Raw genomic sequence first — 20219 nt, 5'->3', positions numbered from 1 at the left:
CTATAATTATCAGCTGAGTGAAATTACCCCACCTGATAACCATGATAGCATACGGGAATAGTTATAGGCATTACAAGGCTTTCATAAACAAAATTTTAGGTTAATAAGGATGCATTAAGATTAATTATTAAACATTTGATAGTTCTTTTCAGAACATTTACTAGGTCCTCTGTATCCTTCTACATAATCAATAAGTTACTTTTGACAAACTTCATCTTATCAATCTCATAAAAATGAGGAACTAAACCTAAATTACTTTTTCTTGGGTTTGGTTAATGCAAGTTGTTATAGGAAACTTTCAATACTTGTTCTAAATAGATTATTTGTGGTATATTTGTTCAGATTCACAAGTTGCAGTAGAAAAATGAACTTTAAACTAGTTATAAACAAATATGGTCAAAGGCAGAATGATAGATTTGATAAATATAATTATATATCAGGAAATAGAAAAGGTAGGAGGTTCTTGTAGTACATTTCAACATGTCAATTTGAGTTTATGGTTTGTATGAAACTTTGGATATTGTACTGTGGGCATCATAAAATTTAATTTCACCAAAGCTAGAGTCCAAAGTATCAGTATGACACACAAAAGTGATATTTAGCTATTTTTATATTAACTAATGGGTGATACTAAAATTTGATCCCAAGTTTATTGATATACATTCATAAAATAGTATTGTTAATACAAGTCTACAAATATGATGACATCCTCTGATCCCTAGCTACCCATAATGACAAGGTTAATTCTAACAACTGCCAAACTTAAAACATTATACAACATTTGAAAGTCTTTCATATGTCTAATTGCATCATTTACATATTGGTTAGAGATTTCTAAAAACAAACAGTATGTGTCATTAAAAGGAACAGTGAAGAACTTGTGTCCAAACATTTTTGTAATGATACATCACATCTCTTAAACTATTCCACAGTCCATTATGAGGAACAATGCTTTATATCCTAAGAACCCATCAGGACTGAATGAAGTTTTTTGTTGGTTTCATTTTATTGATGTATTGTGTATCACTTATCATTAAATTAATACATTATAATTTAAAATTGTATGTAACAAAAAGATGGATCATCAAATCTGAATGCTATCAGTTTATAGCCTCAAAATAAAAATACTGGTTGATCTTGCATGAAATGATTTGGGAAAAAACTTGTGTAAACACTGTTTATTACTCAATGTCAATGTTCCTCTCTCCAGTAGGGGCATGATATTGATTTATATTTAGTATCAACTTCACAGGCAATTCAGCACATAAAATTACCAGTGAACTCCCTTTAGCTCTTTAAACTAATTATGTACCGAACTGCTTGTCTATCATAATTTTCTTGGTCAATGAGTTTCCAATACTACATGAAAAGAAGTCTGTAATTAATCCTACTAAAGTAACTATCAAATATTGGGTTGGTTCTTTTCACAGTTAAAATATGAGAAATCACAATACAACTGATCTGTTCTTAAGATAATATATCAGTATTTCCCAGCAATGACAAAGCTATATTTTTCCAAAAACAAATCTTAAAAAATTTACCCTGCATCTTTTAAGCCTAAATCTAGAAGTGTTTTAATACTGGATAGTAGTCCAAACCCTTCCATATGACCCAGATGAAAATGTACAAGTTATAGTATTAAAAATAAAGAACAGGTCACTGTACATATGGTGCTGTAATACTGACACTGTTTTTAACTCCTCAAGCCTAGATTAATGTTACTACTGGTAATGTAAGGTATACACAATAAGCATATAGCTCGCAAAAGACAAGAAGTGGATTTACGCGAGTCATTAAACACTCCAGGAAACATCAATAAGATTAGTGGAAATGCTGTGACCTTATTCTTATGTTTATCTTTTTTTCAAAATGGAGATGTCTTCAACACTGGGAAATATGGTAATTAGGTTTCATTGCCAGTGTTATTCCACAATCACATGAACTACAATGATTGAGGAAAATCCAAAAACTAATTGAACAGTAATGGGTAAACACGGTAAAATTATTCAAAACATTTATTTTAATGTAGTACATAAACAATATAAAGGTACTGGTTTCTATAAGAAATTAGATATTGATAACCCTACTTAACTTTTGTATTCTGTTCAGCAAAATGTCTCCTTGTTTGATACAAGCCTGGAATATAAAATGAAAGTTATTTTTAATACAATTCAAGCTTTCCATTTAGAAACTTCCTGTGTATAATAATATAATGGAAGCAAATTGTTTGACTTTTTAAAATAATTTCTATTTCAAAACTTCACTATTCCCAGATTGGAGGAGTGTTATTGACTCTTATGATGGAAACTTTGTACAAAGTTTAGTGTCTAGTTTTAAATGTTTTCATTTCTTTTTCAAAAAATTCATAAAAAAAACCAACAAAGACCTTTTAAAATGGCATCACTATTACTTTTGTGAAGATAAATTTTTGTATGGTTTTAATACATTAAAATAATTTGCTGCTACAGTACTCCTGCAGTTATCAGAAATGACTAAAATACTAGAAATACATAATTTTTAGATCTGTTATTTGTAAGTGTAGAAAACCCCACTGCTGTGAGATCTTAAGGTAGCAGTATGTGAAAAAATGAATTACTGCTATAACCACTATTTGCTGTGTACTGACAGATTACAATCTATTCTATTGTCTTAATCCTTTGACTACGAACTACTTTCGAAGCTGAGTTCCATTAGTAATACAATCACTTACAGAGAATGAAAATGATACGAGAAACATAATATGGATCAGGATATTTAAGATGCTATTTCTTTGAAATGAGGAAAAACAAATTGTTGATTGTCTCATTTATGACTGAAACTCAACGGACATAGAAATGAAAGTTGAAACATTGTTTTCACTTGTTTTAGTTGAATATACTAAATGTTATATAATGAAGTTTCAAACCTGAGATACGATTAAAATAATACATTCAAGTTATAAATGTTGGCATGTATATGTGCAATCAACACTTGAAAGAAACACACCAGTTGAAATATGTTAAATCTTTTCAACTATTCACTAGTGAAGTTACCTACATATACAGAACATTCAAATATTCTTGCATAAAGATAAATGAAAAACCTTAACAGGTTACTCACTAATGTATTAGTGCCTTTTTACTGCTACTTTGACATATTTTAAAACAATTACACTAAAGATTTAGTGACACAAATCTGAAAATTTTAATTTGTTGATGTGCAAGCAACAGTTCCTTAAATGTAATTCTGTTTGCAAAAAACACTACTACAGTTCTCTACTTTTAGTAAGCTAGTTTTGCACTTTGATTTGCCTATTACACCCAGTATTACCGATAAGACATGGAATTCCCTCATACTGGTCTAACTCAGTGTCTTAAATTTGTTTCTCATTATAAGATACAATTTTTATAAGAACAAGTGCACTTACTACACAAAAAAAGTTTCCAGTTTGATTGCTATTTAGTAAATTTTGTATGACTTACAAAGTATAAGGCTATTATATTCATATTGTATGTTTGTGTTTTTCTTATAGCAAAGCCACATCAGGCTAGCTGCTGAATCCACCAAGGGGAATCAAACCCCTGATTTTAGTGTTGTAAATCTGTAGGCTTACTGCTGTACCAGCAGGGGACATTATATTCATATTATTAATACCCCAATGATAAATTAATAAACTATCAAAACACTCTTAGATCTAGTAAATGCAACTTAAACTGTTTACAAATAATACCAAGACTAATTTAACTACAATTATCCTAAACAGTTTTAAATGTACTGTTGTTGAACATCCTGTACTTTACCTTATTGCAGTGTGGTTAAAGAAAATAAAAATGTGCACCCATAAACACATACACACAATTTGCTGTAACCAAAATTTGCCACTAACGTATTAGTCTATAAATAATGATAATGAAATAACATAATACTAGCAATTTCCTCTGTGCTTAACAAAAGAAACCAATAAAAAGTAAGATATATCAAGAGGAAATTGAATACATTCCAAGAGAACAGCTCTAACGTTTTCTAGCTGCTTACCTCCAAGCACTAAAATTGCAATAAGTAATTCAGTGCTAAGGATAGAATTTACTGAAACGTCTGAACAATATAAATGATGCATATTAACAGTATGATTTTGACATATCCAAGCTTCCAAACATAGGGTTAAAAATGCTTTCTAATTTATACTCACCTGATACTGGTAATTCTTGCTGTCTGGTCTATTTGTCTCAACAATTCCACCAACTTTGTCAATCTTGCAATGCAAGCGCCCAGCAGCAATGAATCGAGCCAACTCCCTGGCAATGAAATAAAACAAACTATTATATGAGACTCCATTAGTGAAAATTATACTCCTATCTGTTCATAGTTTGGGTTATTTGTTACAACAGTTCCAGTTTAAACACTAGAAATACACTTCCATTTTACAATTGCATCAGTTATTTCTTTGAAAAGTGTCAAGGATATAAGCAATTTACCAGCTTCTAATTACACACATAACAAGTGAAAGGTATTTCTTGTATTTTAAAACCAATAATACTAACAAGGTTTTTAGTATGAATTCTTACAATATTTGCAAGACTTAAAAAAAAACTTAAAGAATTTAAAGTACAAAATACAAACATTCAAATTAACTGTTTGCTATTAGACAATGTTTAAATTTTGTTTATTAATTACCTGAATATTTTTACTGCTGTGATGAGAATTCTAAGTTTCAATTAGCCTCTTGGTAAGTAAACAACTCCTTAAAGGATTTTCTTTAACAATCTTGGGATATTTTTAATACTAAACCTTTCATATGAGGGGTACAAAAGAGTTTTATATACCCTTATAAAATATTTTACTAATCAAATATGATTCACTAGATCAAATTAACTTTTCAATAATGAATGGATTTTTAAGAGTAAATCTCCCCATAGAGATTTATCTGTTCCAAAGGAATAATCAGTATTTAAAAAAAAATTGCACAGTTAGCAATTATTGCACACAAAAATAATTCTGTTTAATGAATCCTTCAATATCTTTTGAACATTTCACTTTAATCTAGTTTCAGTTATCTTGTGATTCTTTTGTTAAAAGAAACATGCTATGTTTAAAAACTATCTTTTAGGAAATCAATGAGGACAATCATTGCCTGTTCTTCCAATTCAACAGAGAATACTTACCCAGTTTCATGAGATTTGTTTTTCATAAGTAATATTTCATAAATTCAGTTACACAAAAGAATTAAATGTAACCTTAAGCAACATATGTCTGTGCTAATTTACAGTGTATCTTACTATCTCTCTCAACTGTCATGACCATGCATGGCATAAGAAATAGCTTGCATACTCTCAACTTATTTGAAAAGTATTTTTCTTAATTTCTGGCCATTCTAATCTTTAATATGAAAAATAATATCCAAACTTTCCCTTTTTGATACAAATTTAACAACAAAACATTTGAAAAAAGGTACATTTTAAAATTCTCTAACTAACAGTGATACAATTTTGAATGATACAGGTACCAATTGCAAACAATTTAAATAATGCATATTTATTTTTTTGCGATAAATGAATATTAGATTATAAAAATAAAAACAACTTACTGGTCAATAAAAGCTACAGTAACACCAAATGCGTCAGCCATATATTGAAGGGTCAAACTACGGTACGACTCCAACAATTGGGTATATGCAAGAATTCTCATCTCTCTCACATAGTATCGATAATGGGGAGAAAACAAACGATCACTTCTTAATAATCCCTCCACGTGAGCTTCAAAAAAACCATTTGTTACATTACATACTCCAGGAAACTTATCACTAAAATAATACACTATAAAATCAAAAATATATAATAGCATATTACCAAAAATTTAAATGATACATTTCAGAATGTACCATGGGCTTAGGTAAATTGCTGTTTTCTAGACAAACTTGCTACCTTAAGGAAAAATATGATATTTCAGGTTTAAGTTTTATACTTCTAGGTTTAAATCACATTCCAGTATAGGAATACAAGTGGACTTCATTTTTCCTACAAGTTTAACAGGACTTGTTTGCTTTACATAAGCAGGATCATAAGCTATTTAAAAAAAAAGGAAATTACACAAATGTATGTCCACCAAACATGTTACTAATAGGCAATATTAATCATTAGTAAAGTAATCAAACCTTGCTATCCTGTAAAGTTATTAATTATTTATCAGTTTAACAGGTTTTTTATTATAATATTCTTGATAAATATGTAAATTTCAATTATTAAGTTGCTGAACAGCTACCAATAACAGATAAAATGACCAAATATGTTGGATATTTCATTTTAACTGGTTATCTGGTACAACCCTGAAGAATTTATTATTTATATTTTCCTAGTTCTGCTTTTTATATAAACTGAAGTTGAGATAAACAAGGGTTTCTAAGTATAAATGTTTTGTGTTTTCATTAGTTTCAGGGTTTTCTGAAAAAATATATAAAGTTAATTTTATGTGTAAAATTAAAAAAATAATAGATAGGCTCCATCCATTACAATTTCAAAATGGCAACCACAGTCCTTTTAAAGTTTAAAAATACTTTGGTGTTATTTGGAAGTGAAAATTTTAACATGCTACATAACTTACCAGCACAAAAAAAGTCCTTAGTGATTTCAAATATTCCAAACACACAAGATTTTCACTCCTTATATTTTATTCTATAATTTAATTGTTGTTTCAAAAGAGGATATGAATAAAAAGATATTAGTTAAACAAAGACACATTTCCTAACATTAAAGAATAACTGAAATACATTTTACCATAATTTTTGTTTTCATTAAAAACCTGCATAATGACTTACCAAGCTTGCGGAAAAACTGTTCATAATGACAGTTGTATAAAGAAAACAGGTACTGCTTAATATCAGCAGTGCTGTGAAGAACTTCTAGTATTTCAGATCCCTTCACAACCTATAAAACAAAAAGTATTACCATTACAGCTTCAATTAGAAGATGTATGAACTTACAGTAAACAGGAAATAAACATCTATCAAAATTATATGGTTTGATAACAAAGACTGATTCTACAGTTATAAATATTCATTTATCATCAGTGTACTTGAATTTTAGCCATACTTCATTGATGGTTTTTAAATACACAACACAGAAAGATAAAATAATGCATTATATTCAAACAGGACTTTAACAGTAATGTACTTTAAACATACACAAGGTGCTACACTCTCTAGTGACACAGTACTTGTAATTGTTGGAATCAATTAATTGTTGTTTTTTTTCCCCATGAGCTTTTAGAGATAATGCTTTTCTAAAACTTGAGAGTAACTCAAATGTGATAAGTAATACTATCAGTCTCACTGTGATGTAACAACACATTTATTACTAACTAAAAGGTGTTTTTATCTTGTTTATGGTCATACGAAGTTTAATGTTTTACTGCATGGTGCTTAGTTTATTTGGCACAAATAATAATAATAATAACATGATAAAGCTAACATTCATAAAACAACTTTTAGTATCTTCTTAATATATAATATTATAGTTTAAATTATAACCTAAATTTTATTCCAAAAATATTGACAAATTCATAAAATAGTAGTTCAATAAAATTTTGAATCAGAGTTAAAAAATGCGATGACATGACCTTTGCCCCTGACCCATTGCAAAAAGGTTTTAATTATCTATGAACATTGGCTGCATTAATTACTGTCCCATAGCCAATGAAAATCAGAATTTACAAATATTACAACTATCCAAGTAATAATTGAAATGTCACCATTGAGCTTATTTGTTATTAAGCACAAAGCTACATAATGGCTGGGTAGAGGAGGATGCCTCATGATTTTAGGGTCTTGGGTTCAATTCCCAATACCACTAAATTTGCTCATCTTTTGTTATTATAAATCTATTAAAGTTATTTGCAACTATCCCTAAATTTTAGCTGCTTTCAAAATGAAGAGTAACTAGCTTGCAGCACTCACTACGAACTCTCTGGCTACTTAAATGTTAAATAAAGCGTAAATTTACTCATTTTTACACTGTTATCATTTATTATAACTGTTATCTTTAGACCTTTCACTCCTGCAGAGAATGGGTTAATGTTGTATAAGTAGGCACACATTTTCAGTATGATTCAGATCCCTCACATCCATCTCAGTTCCATAAATTAATAACTTGAAAACAAACACCTTGTTTACAAATGCTAAAATTATGAATTTTGGTTTACACTTCATTTATTTCAAAATAAAACTATTTAATTAGAATAATCAAAGTGTTTATCTTTAGTTGTATTTATATTCCTATCAATCGCATTACCAGAAATAAAGATAAGCTTTGAAATTTCTGAAGTGTAATCCAACTGAACTTATTCATAATGACTTTTGGATGCTCTCCAGTTAGCTTTATTTACTTAAGTTACTAGTAGTGGATAGTTATAAGTATATTAAACAATAAAAGGGATATAAATTTAATCAGTATTGTTAACAAAAAACATGCATGAATCTCATGTTTTGAAAAATGTTTAATGCAAGAATACCATCAAGCCAATTTTAACTCTCTAAATACATGCTTGGTCAATCTCACCAACCATGTAACCTCTTTGTACACATTTAAAGTCTTTTTTGATTTAATACTTTTAACTTTCAATATAGTGTGTCTATCTTCAGAACATTTGTCAGTCTTTCATCTAATATTACAAGTCTTTCACATAAACCATATTTTTTAATGAAGTACTTTTAATAAAACAGATTTGTCCAATATTATATTGAGTATTTGTTTGAAATAGTCCATGTGCAAAGTAATTTTCATGTTAAAATTAAAAATACTTTTCGATATCTCAAAAATCTCAAATTTCCTTTGTGCAATCCCTAAAACCTCCTAAATTAATTTCTAACTTTGTTTTAAGTAAAACTTTATAGCATATCTGTTATTTTCTCGATCCTATCTCAAAATGAAATCAGACAATTTGACTGCCCTCATACCCACAAAAAAAAAAAAAAAAGTACCCTTTCTCATTTTGTAACAGTATACCGCTATTTATATTTTGTTTTGTTGCCCTTTGAACTATGTCTAACTATTATCCATGCCATTATATGTCGTAACACGTCTGGGGCACATGCAGCTCATGTTACGCTAATGAATTACATTATTCACAAGCTATTACAGTGTGACTTTTCAAATAACAAATTTTAATATACGGTTAATCAACTTTATTAATCTAAAAATATCATCAATAAAATATTTTTTTTAAAATGACACTCTGGTTATAAATCAACATCATGTGTTGAGTACTTTGTCATTCTTGGTAATAAAATTGTGTTTCAAAACATACCAAAATCAATGTTATATTTGACAGAACAGTACCGATGTTCCTAAAACAAATAATTAAATGTTAATATATTCTACAACTGTACAAAAACATATGTAATTTGTGTTGTGTTATGCAAAAAGGCCTCCTTTTTTGCACAGTGCCACTCTAACATTTTTACAGAATTAAATGGTGTTGGTTATAAGACCAACTGTGTAATTGCAACTAGTGAAAATTCTCAACAAAACCAAACCACTTTTTTTTTTCTTCTCTACAAAAACAATCATGTAACAAACTTATGATAGAATCTTACTTTTTCTCTCAAATCCACCCGAGGTAAAGCAATCACACTACACAATACAGCATAAGTGACAAAAGTCTGGTAGTTCATTAATTCATAGCAAGTAAAAGTTGACACAGTATCTAGGAAATAATTAGCTGCTCCTTTGAAGTCTCTTACAGCAAAACAGTAAACACCTTGATAAACTTTGAGTCTGTTTCGACGATCCCAGTCTCCTCCTTCTTCAATAAGACTAGGAAATGTTCACGTTAGCATTATTTCATAACATTAACAAAGTGTCTTCCATGTTTTCTTGTAATTACACAAAGTACTATTTAAATTTTCCAATTCTAGCTAATATTTGATTCATCTTTTGAAATATTTCTTTTACTTTATGTATAAAATGTCTAAATGTTTTACATACAGGATGTCAGCTGAATGACTTAAGATAATTCAAAACTGTTCTTACTTCTGTGTTAACATTTTCATAATGGAGTTTGATAAAGTTAATTGGATGATTATAAATAAAAATTTCTAGATTAATCTTTTCATATTGAAATGTAATATTACATTAACAACTAGGGTAAGCTTCTCATTAAACTTGTACAGATGCAAAAGTCAAATATCAACAGTATTACATCCAGAGTACAGGTTTCAAATAATAATTTACAATGGGCAAATATTTTATGCTACATTTGTTTATAATCTAATATTATATTATATGATCATGTGAAGCCTTAAATTCAAAATATATACAATTCTTAGTAACAAAACATATAACACTGAAAAACCTTTGACATCAATATACAGTAATTGGAAACTGTGGAGTAAAATAATGTTTGCAAAAAATGCCCTCACAAGAATTTCCATGACAATTAAAAAACAAACAGTAAGTGCAGTGATATATAGAAATCTGTCATTATCTAACTAACTTTAAAATAATTTACCTTTTGGCTTTATCAATGTTACGAGTAATCAGATCATGGTCCATGTAGAAAAGACCAATCCTGATCAAGTGAAACAACAAATCCAACCTGTGTCCTAAAGACACTGTCTTTTCATATGTCTTACGAAAAGCAGTTAACGCTGCTTCCTAAAGACAACAGTTTAAAACAATTAGTTAGTAGTGCATACATAGAAACTACTAAATCTGCCATTTCTGTAGTTTAAATATGATAGTTTGGATACATACAGATATTAAACAGTTTCAAGTTAATTTTAATTTTGTTAAACAATGTATACAAAATAGCATGTTATTACTAGCACCAAACAAACTGGTATTTTTTTTTCAATGTTATAGATGGCAAATCACATTTCTTTAGTTATCTGGTATATATGAAATATGTTTATCACATCCACCTACTATCATTCATCATTTGTTTTTTAAACATAAAAAATTTGGTTTCCTTTGTCTTATACACACAGCATTACTCATAAACAGTAGAGTTTAACAACATTCTTTGTATTTTCAAAAAAATTGTTCCACTTAAAACGTTATGACTACATTAAACTAAATAAAGTGTGATTTTCATTTTTAGAAATGGACTTTTTAACTTTAAGTTAATTTACTGGTTTTAGTGAATAGTGCTTCTCACAAGTATACTTATATTAAAAACAAAAGGGGACTTAATATTTTTAAATGTGTTACACTAACAGAATATTTTGTTTTTGATATAACATTTTTTAATGTCAAAGTTCAAATATTTTTTGCAATATTCCTGTAATTACTATTTTACCTTCACTGATTAAGAATCTATTAACTATTTTTTCAGTATAATTCAAATTTAAGGTACAAAAAAAACAGTTATAAGTTTTGTTATGTTTTAGTTTTATTTAAACTATTACATGTAACATAGTAACAATAGCTTTTATACCTTATCTCCAATAGCACTTAGATATTCAGCTTTTGCCAGGTTGGTGTCTCTCACTTCCATCTCACCCAAGTTCTTCTCAGCATCTTCTATTGCTTCTTCCAAACTCTTTAACTTTTCCTCATTAGCTGTTTTCATCTTAGCCAAAAGCTTTTTGTCTATTGTCCATCCAAGGTCTTTACATACCTCTTCATAAAATGGAGCCATGTCTACAATGATACAGTATATTTGATGTTTTCACAATAACAAATATTTCATTTAACTTATAAAGTTGCTTTGTAAGTTATCAAACTTAAAAAAATCAACATATTGGTTTTCTCATTCTTGCAAATACCAATGTGGCCTGGTATCCAGAAGAACTGGATAGAAATAGATGTCAAAGAGAAATGGGCCAGATGATATTGAATATTGGCAAGAACAGGGTGAAAACTAACATGAAGCGATACCTGGGCCATTAGAGAACTAAGCGAATCAGTATGAATAGTGCAATTCGAGTACTGCTTAGCTTCTATGTGATCCAGGGCAAGAGAAATGGCATAAAGTTCAGCAGTGAACACAGAAACTGTAGAGAGGACTGTCCTCAAACACTGAACCACAACAAACCATCACAGAGCCCACAGAGTCACCTGATTTCGAACCATCAGTATAAATGGGAATGAAAGGATGGTTCAAAAAAACATTCAGCAAATAAAAGACAGTACTTCCAGTCAAGAGTATTTGCTTTTCTCAGATGACTTAAAGAAAGGTCACATTTGAAAATTGTAATAAACCATAATGAGATGGGCTGACTAGTGGATACAGCAATGTTATCCAAGGACAGACCCAATTTATCCAACTGCACCTGGCTTCAAAGGTCAAAATGAACAATGGCAGATCATCTGTTCTGAAAAAGCATGGCCCACCAAGGAAGGAAAACACAACCTCAGGTGAAATGTAAAGATCAAAGTTTTGAAGCATACAGTAAAAACAGTTGCAAACGGCAGAGGTGCAGAGAAGGTTCACGAGACTCTGTGTATAAGCTCTGGACTGGTGAAGTGCAGAAAGCCCTTGATGATCAACGGGGTCCAGCATCTTCAAGACTGAGGTCCTGGCAGAGACACACAAAAGTGACCCATAGTCTAGTTTCAATTGAATAACAGCATGATGTATCTTTAGCATAGAACATCAATCTGCTCCTCAAGTGGTTGAAGAGACAACACGGAGGATGATCAGTCCTCTTGTACATTTGACTCCTAGATATTTGATGTGTGGTATATAAAGGCCAGCTTACAGTCAAAAATAAGCCCCAAGAACTTTGTCTCGGGGACCAGGGGTAGCACAACTTCACCAATATGGAGTTCAAAATCAGAGTGAATACCCCGTTGGCAGCAAAAGTGCATGCAAGTGGTTTTAGAGAGAGAGAAACTAAAACCATTTCCTGTGATTTACTTCAGTAAACAATTGAGGGCAGTCTGTAGCTGCCACTCAATATACCTCATGTTCAATGACTGACACGAGATGTGAAAGTTGTCGACATAGAGACTGTTTGCAACAGTAAGAGGGAGTTGTTCAGTGATGGTATTCATCTTTATACTAAAAAGTGTGACACTCAAAACAGAACCCCAAAGGACTCCAAGTTCCTGTAGAAAAGAATGGGAAAGTGTTGAACCCACATGAGTTTGGAATCACCAGTCCATTAAGAAAATTTTAATGAAAATGGGCAAATGACCATGTAACCCGTACAAGTGAAGGTCTCACAAAATGCCATACCTCCATGTAGCCTTTTCAAGGTCAAAGAATATTAATACAAGATGTTGTACTTTGAGAAAGGCTTCTCTGACTGATATTTCAAGTCGAATCAGGTGGTCCATAGTGGAACACTGTCATCGGAACCCACACTGTGTGGGCAAGAGAAGGATGTTTGATTCAAAGAACCAAACAAGATAAGCATTAACCATCCTCTCTAAGGTCTTACAGAAACAGCATGTCAAAGCAATTGGATGGTAGTTTGAAGGAATCTTGGGATCCTTCCTAGGCTTAGAGAAAAGTAGGACAATAGTCTGGTGCCAGGCATCAGGAAAAACATTTTTCTTCTAGATCAGGTTAAAAACAATCAGAAGAATAGCTAGAGAAGCAGGAGATAGATGGTGCAGCATCTTATAGTGTATATCATCAGGTCTGACAGATGTATTGCCAAACTGATAAAGGGCAAGTTTGAGTTCCATCTGTGTAAAGGAGCAATTACAGTTATAGAGACAATCAGCTCAAAATGAAAGAGGTAATTGCTCTGCTCGAGTTTTGATGGCTAAGATGGAGGATGAAGCAGAAGTGACACTAGATACCTGACAATAGCTTTCACCTAGAGTATCGGCAATGCACTGGGTGTCAGCTACTTCCTGGCTATCAGAGAGCAAGATCAAGAGGTGGACAGAATTATATTGTCCAATAATCTTTCAAATCTTGTCTCATATGACTTTGGAACTGATGGTAGAAGAGATGCTGGTTGCGATACCTACAAAAAGTATCCCAGGCATGTTCTTGGACCTTCCATGTCATATGGCAGGCATGATCCCACTACGGATGAGGATATTGTGGAAAATATCTTGAGGTTTTAGGAATACATTGAGCAGCTGCCTGTGTAATACAGTCAGTCACTGCTGCCACGTAGTTGTCTATTGATGGCTTACAGATGGCAGCAGGATCAAGTTTTGTGAAAGCAATGAAACTGGATCAATTGGCTTGTTCCAGCTTCCACCAAAGCACATGGGTTGGGTGGCATCAACCACGGCCAGTCTCTCTCAAAATTATAGGAAAATGGTCACTGCCTCGTGGGTTATTGTCAACACTCCACGAAAAGTGGGAGAATAGTAAAGAGGAGCAAACTAAGAGATCAATAGTAATAAAGGACTGACTATGTGCATTAAAATAAGTATAAGAACCAGTATTGAAAAGAAAAAGGTTGTCACTTGGGAGCATACACTCTACATAGTACATATCCAGAAGGAATTATGTTAGTTAAAGTCCTCCAGGACTAAAAAGAGAGATGGCAACTGTTCAACAAGAGCATCAAGGTCTAATTGATCATAGGTCTCTTCAGGAGACAAGTAGAGAGAACAAACAGTGAAGGTACGACTCAAGGAAACACGGATGACTACTGCCTCCAATGGTGTGTCGAGTGGCAAAGGCAAGGTGGGCATATGTTGAACAACCAACAGTGCCACCCTTTCCATCACACAACCTCTCATTTCTGTACAAAGGAAACTGCCAAAAGGTGACTGTATTGGCAGGTTTCAGAAATGTTTCCTGTAAAGAAAGAATACAGGATGGTAGGAAGCAATCAGTACTTTGATATCATCCAGATTAGAACATAAACCAAGACAATTCCTCTCTGTCAAAGTGGCCATTTTTATTTCTGTAGGCAAAATGGGTGAAGAGCCCTTCTGTTTACAGCCAAGTCTTTTTCTTTGTTTTTGATTGGGCAGATCTCTGCCATTGGAAGAGGATTACAACGACTGAGGATGTGAACAAATGATCGTTTTGCATCTTAGGACAGGAGAAAAAGATTTACCCAAGGAAATGCCCATACCCAGAACAAAAAGAAGAGGGTATTAAGGTTTGCTGGAATAAATGTTAGGAAACCAGATTGGTGTTGACTCAACAGTCTTCATAAGGCTACTCGATTCATTTTTACCAAAGTAACAGAATGAGAAAATCAACATAAATTTTATTTATTTTCAGACTTGTATAAATGATTAAAAAAAAAGCCAAACTAGTAACACATCCTTGTATTTTCCACATCAACTCACCCACGTCTACCTGTCCTTCCAAACTCCACACCTCTATATGTTGCAATATATTATTTAGGAAGTATCTTCTTTCTAAAATTAAAATTTTGAGTTTAACGTTATCTGTGGTTGAATATAAAAAATAAAAAATCCTAGGCCTGGGATAATTAACTGTTACAACAGTCTTAACATTAAAACAAAAAGTCATCATATTAGAAAACTACCAAAATAAGATTTTTCTTGTTACTATATTAAGTTATACGTAACTTAAGCCTAATTCCATTCGTACAGGCTATACTCGGTAGTAACATTTTAACATAAGAAGCATAAAGTCTAACTCATATAATATATGAGTGTCAACTTTACATTAACTTTACACCAAATATTTTTCATCTTAAGTTTGCTTCCTACAAATGCGGATACAATAATAATATACAAAAAGTGAATACGAATAAACTGAAAAAAGGAGATTTTTGAAAGTTAGACTTTAACTTACTGTTCTCCTTTATCGTATTCAATAAACCATCTTTCAGCTTCGCATCATTTTTGTTTTCGTCTAGTGTTAACAAAAACTTCTGTTGAGCTATTTCTAAATTTGGATTCTTCTTCAAACTTTCTTCTTCTAAATTTTCAATCGGCATGATGAAGCAGCTTTTCACGTTTTATGCTACTATTTACTTGGTACCCAAACTTAAGAGTTGTGATTCTCTGGTGAGTGAAAGTGTAATTAAATAAAATTAGCAGTCTTGAGTAGAGCCTGTTTCCAATAAGCAATTGGTAATGCTGCATTTATTATAGCACAATTTTAATCTTCTTTTTTTTCTTTTATTATCACGCATGTGGGACGTATTATGACATATTTCTCTATTCTCAAAAGCATTCTCTATTAGATGAGAGGCAGATCTCGAAAATATTTCAGAGCAGCATTGTTCGATGTTGCGTCAAGAAATATAATGATTTTCTTGCGTTGTATAATTACACTGCAAGGAGTAAGCTCCATATTTTAGAATTTGTAAGTCCTTGAGCTCACCACTGAACCATCAAGGAGCTCAACTGCAAAAATTGATATGTTTTTAAGTTTACTATCTTGCAAGAAACAGTTGGATTTAAAGATGTGTTAATTTTGCTTTATAATTGCTTATGCGTGAATAATTGAAAACAAAAACCAAGACCAGAGTGCCTCTAAACATTCACTGAAATAAATTGATAAATTCTGGAATCATATTACATTTGTATTGGGTAAACTCTTTGTTTCTTGGAGGAATAAGAAATTATATAAGTATAAAATTATGATTATACCTTCTAAGAATGAGCTATCTGTGTTCTGCCTGCCATGAGTATCGAAACCCGGGCTATAGCATTGTAAGTCCGTAGACGTACCAGTATGCCATTGAGAGGAGGGGGCTACTTGCTAATATAGCAACTGTCACAAAACATTACACTGGAAATGAAAACAATGCTTCCTTTATTAATATGGTATTGTTTTCTTCTTAATAACAAAATAAAAGACAATGAATCTGATACAGTACAAACTTGGAGTAAGAGACTGGATTACTCACACACATTTACATTTTATCTGTTGCAAGTTGGATGTATCTCAACAATAAAAGTTTTAGCTTAAACATTATTTATGTTAGTTACGTATGATATCAAATTATGGCAAAATAGATACTCTTTAACAAATGCGTAGAAAGGTACTATTAATTTATGTAAAATAATTAAATAACAAATACAAATTGAAATAATTTCAAATGCATTGTTCTCTTTGTAGAGGCCTGGCAGGCCAGGTGGGTTACAGCGTTCGACTCGTAATCTGAGGATCGCGGGTTCGAATCTCTGTCCCACCAAACATGTTCGTCCTTTCAGCCGTCGGTGCGTTATAATGTTACGGTCAATTCCACTATTCGTTGGTGAAAGAGTAGCTCGAGAGTTGGCGGTGGGTGGTGATGACTAGCTGCCTTCCCTCTAGTCTTACACTGCTAAATTAGGAACGGCTAGTGCATATAGCCCTCAAGTAGCTCTGCGCGAAATTCAAAAAACAAAACAAACAAACCCTTTGTAGAACTTTGCTGACGAGGAATTTTGCTCAGGATATACCTGTTTTGTTTTTAAACATAGCATAGGTAATGAGTGGAATAGCTTTGGAAATTATGCCTTTAGAATAAGTCCGTTCATGCCCTAATAATATCTTTCCTAGTTTCCGTAAGTGTAATTAAAATTTTGAGTTTACGTATTTAAAAATCAGTATCAAGTCCTAACCAGGCACATCCTCATCAACGGTATTTTTCAGTGAGGACGAAAATTCATTTGAAGTATTGTTATAGTTCAGGGGTATCCAAACCGCATCTCGCGAGCCAAATGTGGCTGTTTGACATATAATGTGCAGCTCGCGAAAATATATTGGCTGATATCCTTTTTGCATCGCAATTAATATACAAGGTAAATAAAAATATTTCAAGCTTTATAATTATTTACCGGGCATAAACTGACAGTCCACTGGATTAAAACATAAGTTGAATGTTCGTGGTGAGTAAATATATTTAATAATTTAAATCCTAATTTTAGTGCTAGATTTCAGCCAGGGATTAAAGAAATCTCTGATCAGCAAGGATTACAGAGGAATTGTGCTGGATAATCAGTAATCATACAAGTCAGTTTTGACAATGTTAATTTTAGTGGGTGTGGCTTGCGATCGCGTGATTTTGGCGTGTGTGGCTGTGTTGCGGGCAGTGAATTGGTGGAGTGCTAGTGTGATACTTGGCGTTGTAGAGTTTGGTTGCGTTACTTGTGTTGGAGCTTATTGTTTCTTTTCACTTTAATTTTTAGAAGTGTATGTGAAAATTTTATGAAGAAAGATGGCGTCATCAAATTGTAAGAAGCGAAAGTATGAAGATGAAAACAAATTTTAAGCCAGAGTGGATAGAAGGTTTTGCATTCATCGTTAAAGGAGGTAAACCTTTGTGTGTTATCTGCAATGTGTTACTCAGTCATTACAAAGCCAGTAACTTGAAACGACACTGTGAAACAAATCACAAAATCCCTTTGTTTGATTATCCACCTAAATTAGAATTACGGAAAAACTAGTCAACTGTATTAAAATCATCACTAAATAGCCAGCAGACACTGTTGACAACGTTCATTAAAAAAGCTGATACAATGACCGTGATACAATGATGGTGTATTTGTTAAGAAGAATATAGCTGAAGTTGTTGCAGTGTTAAATCCAAATAACATAAAACTTCAGCAACTAATAGCACAAACACCAGCTTCACGCCACACTACAGAAAGACGTATCTCCCAGATCAGTGCTGATGTTGCAGGCAAAATACAAAATGATTTAAAGAATTCCCATGCATTCAGCTTAGCCCTTGACGAATCTACAGACATAAAAGACTGGCGGTATTTGTTCGTAATGCTTCATCTGATGTAACTGTGAAAGAAGAGATGTTGAACTTAGTAGCACTAAAAGAAACAACTCGTGGTGTTGACATTAAAATGCGCTTGACAGAGCCTTAAGAAATGTTGATATTCCGCTGGATAAACTCATCAGTGTTGCAACAAATGGAGCATCTGCAATAGTGGGAAAAAAATGCAGGATTAATTGTACTTATAAAAAGTAATCCCAGCTTCTCAGAGTTTCTCCTTTTTCATTGCATTATTCATCGTGATACTTGGTAGCCAGATACTTCAAGTATGAAGATGTTGTAAAATACGTTCTTGAAAATGTCAATTTCATACGTTTAACATGAAAACCCACCGACAGTTCAAAAATTTTGTTGAAGAACTGAAGCTTGAAGAGAAAACCAATGATGTTTTTCTACTGCATTGTGAGATGACTGTCAATCAGTAATGTCATAAATAGGTTTGTGAATCTGTTGAAGACTATTACTACTTTTCTTTAAGAAAATAAAAGATTCTATCTTCAACTGGAAAATGATGAAGGGATACAAAATCTAATGTTCCTTACTGATATAATGAATCATCTACAAACTCTCAACTCAAGGAATGATGAGATTGTTTCTGATCTTACTCAGACAGTTTTCAGCTTTTAGAATAAAATAAAACTTTTTCAAAGAGACATACTATCAATAAACTTCAGTTACTTTCCAAATTTCGAAAGGAGAGTAAATATATACCCCGATATTGAAATAAAATACCAAAGGAATAATACAAAGATAAATTACAAGGACTGCTTGATAATTTCCTAGACAGGTTTGAAGACTTGCAGAAGTTGAAGCCCTGCTTCATTTTTCTTGTAAATCTATTCATGGTCGATTTGATCAATGATGGTTGTCTATTTCTCGAACCTCTGGTTACAGAATCATCTGCTGTGGAAATGGAACTAATAGAATTACAGGAGGACCTGGGTCTAAAGATGATTCATATATCCCATTCTACAATTGAGTTCTGGAAGCAAGTTCCAGAAACAAAATATCATGAAGAAAACCAGTGTGTGACTCATCTCAATTTTCAGCACAATATACTGCTGTGAATCACTATACTCTGTAATGAAGTTTGTGAAGTCGAAGTATCATGCAATCCTTACAAATCAACACCTGGCGGAGCTAATTCGTACAGCCTTGACAACATATCAGCCGGAATTTCATCGACTCACAACCAAGATGGAAACCCATAAGACCTCTGCTAGCAGTAAATAGCCTGATAATTGTATCAATGTCTGTTTGTGTTGGAAAAATATTATTATAAGACTAAAATTTTGTAAGGTGGTATCTGATTAAAATATCTCTAATTTTATTGTTTTACGTATTTCCCTCCATGTTTTGACCAGATAGTTACTAAGACAAATAAATATTAAAAATATCTGTTTTTACCCCTTTATTTTTATTTTTGGCAGTCTCATTTATTGTTAATAAAATGCAAATTTGCATATTTTTCTTAGATGTTTCCGTAGTTCATTACCGTATTAAATACGCTCAACATAGTTAAAACAATAATCAGCCAGGATTTTGAAAACATTTGGTATATATATATATATACATATGTGTACTTTGTGATTATTGAAACTAGTTAACAGTTTAAAAACTACATGCA

General features: G+C 32.0%; 1 protein-coding gene across 1 annotated transcript; it reads right to left on the bottom strand.

Annotated features, from left to right (window-relative positions):
• Positions 1 to 1997: 1997 nt before the first annotated feature.
• On the bottom strand, positions 1998 to 15883 carry Rpn7 (regulatory particle non-ATPase 7). Its single transcript, XM_076476846.1, has 8 exons — positions 15664 to 15883; positions 11407 to 11612; positions 10480 to 10625; positions 9566 to 9785; positions 6791 to 6899; positions 5564 to 5732; positions 4169 to 4274; positions 1998 to 2136 (listed from the first exon to the last, which is right to left on the bottom strand). Exons 1-8 carry the CDS (start codon positions 15806 to 15808, stop codon positions 2068 to 2070), a joined length of 1170 nt encoding a protein of 389 aa, XP_076332961.1. The 5' UTR covers positions 15809 to 15883; the 3' UTR covers positions 1998 to 2067.
• Between the last annotated feature and the right edge of the window lie 4336 nt (positions 15884 to 20219).

Source organism: Tachypleus tridentatus, chromosome 13 (genome assembly GCF_004210375.1).
Source record: "Tachypleus tridentatus isolate NWPU-2018 chromosome 13, ASM421037v1, whole genome shotgun sequence".
Taxonomy (NCBI): Eukaryota; Metazoa; Arthropoda; class Merostomata; order Xiphosura; family Limulidae; genus Tachypleus; species Tachypleus tridentatus.
Note: the sequence above shows the minus strand (reverse complement) of the source record. Positions and strands in the feature narration are given on the sequence as shown.

Coding starts and splice junctions, on each gene's coding strand:
- Rpn7 (XM_076476846.1), bottom strand. CDS start 15,808: ATGCCGATTGAAAATTTAGAAGAAGAAAGTTTGAAGAAGAATCCAAAT. Junction 11,613..15,663: donor GAATACGATAAAGGAGAACA/GTAAGTTAAAGT, acceptor GTATCATTGTAG/ACATGGCTCCATTTTATGAA. Junction 9,786..10,479: donor AACATTGATAAAGCCAAAAG/GTAAATTATTTT, acceptor AACATTTCCTAG/TCTTATTGAAGAAGGAGGAG.